The sequence below is a fragment of the Pygoscelis adeliae genome, unplaced genomic scaffold, assembly GCF_000699105.1.
Source record: "Pygoscelis adeliae isolate BGI_AS28 unplaced genomic scaffold, ASM69910v1 Scaffold154, whole genome shotgun sequence".
Lineage (NCBI taxonomy): Eukaryota > Metazoa > Chordata > Aves > Sphenisciformes > Spheniscidae > Pygoscelis > Pygoscelis adeliae.
Window position 1 is genome coordinate 1253643 of NW_008825113.1, and position 6229 is coordinate 1259871.

At 37.3% G+C, this 6229-nt stretch overlaps 1 protein-coding gene across 1 annotated transcript in view; it reads left to right on the forward strand.

The window, feature by feature from the left end:
* The first annotated feature begins 548 nt into the window (after positions 1-548).
* The window catches only part of ITSN1 (intersectin 1 (SH3 domain protein)), a 114506-nt gene continuing 108825 nt past the window's right edge, over positions 549-6229 (forward strand). The window contains exons 1-2 of the mRNA XM_009327951.1: positions 549-616; positions 5573-5665. Coding sequence (XP_009326226.1) covers positions 589-616; positions 5573-5665 — 121 coding nt within the window. The 5' untranslated portion in view covers positions 549-588. The remainder of the gene's footprint in view (positions 617-5572; positions 5666-6229) is intronic.

Here is a 6229-nt window from a genome sequence, read left to right on the forward strand (position 1 = left end):
CAGTCTTGAAATCTAGTTTCATTTTTTAATGTACTTTGTTTAAAACAAAGGAACTCTAAGCAAGACGGTGCATTTAATGAATTTTTCTGTCAGGAATAAAAAACAGATCGCTGACAATGTTGTATGTTTTCAACAGTGGGAAATAGAGCCAGTTTTGCTCTTAAGTAGGAGCAGAGCTCTAATACCCGGTAAAATAATGCAGCCTTGAGCAGTGTCACTGAGATCTTGTCTGTTGTGGCTGACTTAACTCTGTTCTTTATTACATCACTGATTATTTATAAATGAAGATTTCTTTGAGGACATTCTTGAAACAGAACTATAGCTGTTTGCTCGTATGAAAACGCACTCATGGATGCATAGGATAGTGCAAAAAATGAGACGTTTAGTTCTCTTGTAAGTAACAGTTCTTGCAGGTAGTATTTATATGATCCTACCTCTTCATTGCCTTTATTTTTGCTGTACCAATTGATTGTATGGTGGTACAGAAAATATACTGAAAATGAAAGATACTGTAACTGTTCGATTATCTGTTGTGTTTTTTTTTTTCCTCTTTCAGGCATCTATTAACAAGCTAAAAGTGACAGAACCATGGCTCAGTTTCCAACACCTTTTGGGGGTAAGTTGTTTATAGTGTATTCTGAACTATTCTTACATGCAAAAATTCTGCATAAATGTGTTGCTTTCCAAATATGTTCTGTATGGACAGTGTTTATGGATAGTGTCTTTGAGATGCTAGTTTATCTGATTTGTGATGTTTTTGCAGACCCATTAGAGAATACACGTGAAATTTTGCAGAGGTATCTCGGAAGAGTCAAATGGAAAAGCTGTGCTGTATTCCTTTTTGTGCATTGATCCATTATACAGTCCTACAGTTTGTAACTGTAGGGCAGATACAGGCCACTCAGCCACTGGCAGTAGGGCATAGCCTCATTCTGCAGTTACCCAGTTTTATTTGCCTGTCTTAAGCTTCCTTACTCAGTCCTGACAGCTTTTTTCATATTTTTTCAGAGGAAATTCTAAAATGCTATTTAAATGTTGTAAGTGTATAACATGTAGTGGTTAGTGGTATAAAGTGTAGTAGCTAGTTGTGGCTGAGAAGTGGATATGCTTTTTCTTTGAGGATTCCTGGACTTTTTCATTGCTAAAAAGTACAGCAGATGCCTTTGGATGCTATTGCTTCAAATTTCTTTTCCTTTTTGTCCCATAACCTGTGTTTAGATTAGAACAAAGGTGCTGCATTTTTTTAGCTCTCCATTTATAACAGGGGAAGGTACAGCATCTTGAACTAAAGCCTTTTTGAAAGATCCAGGAAGGGCCCTGGTAGTGCAATAGAGACCTTACTTTTTGCTATTCACATGAAATACATTTCTAAGCCCGTTTTTGCAACCGATCTGAAGAAAGATTACAAAGATAAGTTTCAGTGCTCAGAACTAGTAACCAGTTTGGTTCCACTTAAATGTTGCATCTGTTAAGGGCTTTTCTCTGGAGATGCAGATATGATGCTTGTAGTGTATGTATGTATGTTTGTGTGTACATATGTACACATAAATATGCATACACACAAAAAAAATTGTGTGCATGTATATAAATATATATGGAAGTCTAGTTTTTGGGATCGGATACAGCTAGGAACTGAATTTGTATCTAGATAGTGTTTTAGTGGGAGACTTCAGGAAGAACGCATGTTATTCAGAATATGTTGTTAGAGAAATCCAGTTCTTGTTAAACACAATTGATTGGATACAATCTCTGCCAGTCTGAAAAAGTCCGTGAAGCACAACAGAAGAAGCATCTCTTTGCATGTGGTAGCTAGAACAAACGTATAATCGGAAGCTGCATTCATTGCCTCAGTTATCTTTAAGTCCAGCCCTCTGGAATTAAATCTTGTTTGGTGCCAGACTTTCTCAGTCTGGGAGTGAAACTGGCTGTCAAAAGCTTTGATCAAATAAACTCACTGGACAGTTTCACATAGGATACCCTTTCAGGTCGTATAAAAAGTTGTGAATAACTTCATTTCTTCCTAATTTTCACAATATAAGAGAAGTTATGATGTGAATGAAGTCTGCTGGTTCAGACTGGAGTATTTCCTTTTGTTTAGAGTTAGGGCTGTGCTTTGCATGCACCCATATTTAAACACATACATACGTTCTTAATGGAAAATCTTGTCTTCAAAGCATTCTCATCTGCCATCTTCAGAGAGTTCTCATTGCACTACAGATGGATAGCAGCTTTCTTTTTTCAACTTTATATATTACCATTTGATCTTGCATACGTTGTCCAGGATCCTGTTAACTCTAGTACATGGCGTTAGGAAGGAAGGAATTCACTATTTCTTCTCAAACAACTTTTCTTATCTGACTGCTCTACAACGAGGAAGTTGAAATAAGGATGAGGCTAATGTAGTTTCTGGAGTATCTTTAATTTTTAGTGTGGTGTGAGGGAAGTTTGTTATGATATTCATACTTGAGCCAAGTCTACCAAGTAGCATTATACCTCCTCTTAGAAGAATGACAGCGAAAGTCTAAGATTGTTGTAAGAGGAAACAAATGGTGTACAGAAAATTCCAATTTTTATGGGGAAATTCATCATCCTTTTGAGAATGCAACATTTTCTGTTACCTGTAGTCACCAAACGATGCAGAGGAGAAGATTTACGCAGTCTCCATCTTGGGAGAGCCCTCACTCCAAATGTGCAATGTCTGGTATCCCTCTGCTTGTGAATACCAATAATGATGGTTTTGGTTTTTATTTCACTTCCTTTCTTTTTAAAGAATCTTTCAAGTCAGCTTGGGAAATGGGTATGGAAAGAGCACAGCACCCACTATTTAAATTGGGGTGACTCATTGATATTCCTGAACACTGCTCATTTTAAGGATGACTAATTTAAAAAAAAAATAGGCATGGTAGAATTTTTATAATTGTTGGGAAGAATGTGGTATGCTCGACCTTCTGTCGATTTGTCCAGAAGAAAATGCCCATTTCATATATGAGAGCCCACTGCTTCACTTTTGCAGATGAGGTGATTGCTAAGCCATGTAAAAGAAAAGATGGTTAGAGGGCTTGCTGCTGCATTCAAGCATAGCTTGCTTATGAGTCAATTTTGTGGTTTGGTGACAACCTCCTTTGTATCCAAATATATTGCAAAGCCCTAGAACCTCTGTGTTGGCATCCAGGATCTGAAGCTATGAATGATGTCTTGGTGTCTGGTAAGATCCTGCTTCATGCCCTCCCATAGGTCTTATTGTTTCCTCAGATAACAAAAGATGAAAACGAGGCAATGCCAGAGATGCCATTCATACTTTTCGGACTGAAGAGGCTACTAGGCTTCCTTGGTTTAAACGTTGGCTCTTTTGATGTTCATATCCCACAAAGGAGATCTACTGTTTCAATACCAACCAAATCTCCATCTGGAAGAGTAAATACTGACAATCAGTTGTTCTAGTTACAGGGACTCCAGAGAAGAAATCAACAAATTTTGTTTTAAAATAGTTAGTAGAATACATTTTTAGTTACCTCATGCCATAAGAGTTTTTAGTTCTGGGTTTTATTGCCTTCTTTGTGGAAGGATAGGAAGAGCTGGGTGTTTTTGTAGTTGTGTTTTTTGGGGTTTGGTGTTTTTTGTTGGGGTTTTTTTTTGGTACTGGAGTCATGCATACCTCAAATTGAGAGAGAGCAAGCCAGCAATTCATTGCAAATTTCATATTGGTTTGGAGGTTTTTTGTGTTTTGTGGGTTTTTGTTGGTGTTTTTTTTTTCCTCCCCACATTATATGCAAGAAATTCTCCCTCTTTGTTTAAGCTACCACATCCAGCCTTAGGCTCTTAGGCTGGAGCAGTCATGTTTCCAATATAGGGAGATGTTCATCTGCTCCTGGTTGGTCTAGACTAGTTGGCCTAGTCTGCATATTGGTCATAAAGTCTTAATCAACACCATTGCTTTCCTCCTGTCAGGAGTTCATGAGAAGATGGGGGAGATAATTGCTTACATGAACTATTGTGTTTTGGGATGTTCATATCCAAAGAAGTGTCCTGTTTCGTCCCCACAGGGAGCAACAGCTATGAAATCTGTTTACAGTGCCTCTGTGAGCTTAATTACTAAAATTCTGGGGGTTTTGGACGAATCTGAAAACGTCCTTTCTTTGAATTAGGTATTATTAGCCTGTCTGCTCTTAGAAATACATAGGTTACCTAAAACTGAGATGATATTTTTTTACCAAGAATGTAGCTTTTCTTTCATTAATGAAATCTACCATTTAAAGGAATGTTTTTCTTCCCCTTGTCCATTTCCTTTTCTCTCCAAAGTACATTTTGCCACATGAATTTCTTCTATTTAAAAATCTACTTTCAGGAGGCAGGAAATTCTCATGTTCTTCATAACGGCTGAGTTTGATTCTGCCTCAGCCTGCAAGCAGTTTGGAATACTTGCTGTAAATATTTGTGGACCTTATTACCTGAAATTTAATCTCTGAGAATTTAGTGCTGAGACAGAGTGAATGCTAGATCTCCTCTTTATTTTTCTACAAGTCTACATTTTATCTTTTAATATTACTTCAATAAAACAGTGATTCCATTAACTTAGATGCCTTCATATCATTACATTCCTATACAGTAGGAGTTACGGGAAGGTGCACCAGTATAACGTACTTCTATGGATGTTGAAATCATGATCTTTTACTGGTTAGAAATTGTTGAGACAAACCTGAAACAGTGTTAGAGAGTTTCATTGGAGGTCTCAAGTGGAAGCTGAGATATGTTTGCTTTGAGTACAAATAACTTGAAGGATGAAAGTGAATGTCTGCAAGAGGAGAGATAGAGGAGGGGAGGTGCTGCAAAAGTGGAGGTAGAACTGGAGAAAGCATTGTGGAAGCATGGCATTGTAGAAGGGTAGTAAATCTCAACATAAACTAAATAGTTACCTGCAATTTATGAGTGTGGTGTGAAGAATCTGGTCTGTGTAACATATTCTTACTCGGATTTCTCATTCTCAGAAGAATGAGGAGCATGCTTTCCTGTGCTATTGTTGCCCATGAAAAATGTTTGCTATCTGGTTGAATCACACCTTTCCTAGACAAGTAAGGAGAGTTCTTCTCTTATAATAGTACAAAACCACATGGTACACAACTGATTATTTGAGATACCTTTTCAGTTAAAAGAACTTGAATTGCATTTCAGCTGTGTGCTCTGAGAGGGAAATGACCTCCCACCCCCTAAATATCTAGTGTTACAAACTTTCTGCACTATATCCTCTGGTATGCTGATGTTGTCTTTTAACAGCCCATTTGTAAGTTTGATTGCACTTTGAGTAGCCTAGTTGTAACTTAAGAGCCAGATAAGTGAATCAGTGCTCAGCAGTCATCTTAATTTGGTAACACTTAGTTCTGGTAAGTTCCTAAGTCTTAACTGGCTATTTAAGGATTCATGGAGCTTTCAACTATAGGCCTTGGATGAACGGCTTCTGTGTGTATGTTTTTTTCAGAGGTCCACTATGATATGATGTAATTACACTCAGAAATAAAAATAGTGTAGTTTTTAGATAATGTTTCTTAATTTTATTTCTCCATTTCTTTTGAACTAGGCAACCTGGATATCTGGGCTATTACTGTGGAGGAGAGAGCTAAACATGATCAACAGTTCCATAGTCTGAAACCAACATCTGGATTTATCACTGGTAATGAAATAGTTTTAACTTCTAATTTCATTTAAGTAAATCTTAACTAACAAGCCTAAATATGTGCAGAGTTGCCTAGGAGACATTTGGGCATAAGAATTAAAAAAATTGAACAGATATTACTCATTTGATATTCTGTTTTTCATATGCCTTACCACATCAACCCATCTCTTCTGATATTTTCTGATATTTTTCTGATATTTACCAGCTATACAACTGGTTTATGCCACTTGATTTTTCTGTAAATAGGATTAAAATAACGGTGGCTCTGTAAAGCAGTTCTACTGTGTAGAGCCAGCTGATACTTACAAACTGTAGAGTTAGAATTCAGGATGTGGAATCACCCTGATGTCTGGTAATATTTATAGTGCTTCTAATGTGCTCAGTAAATTAACTCACTGTACTGAGTCTGGCTGAGATGGAGTTAACTTTCTTCATAGCAGCCTGTATGGTGCTGTGTTTTGGATTTGTGACTAAAGCGGTGTTGATAACACATCAACATTTTGGCTATGGCTCAACAGTGTTTGCAAAGACTCTCTCCCACACCACCATGCTCAGCAAAAA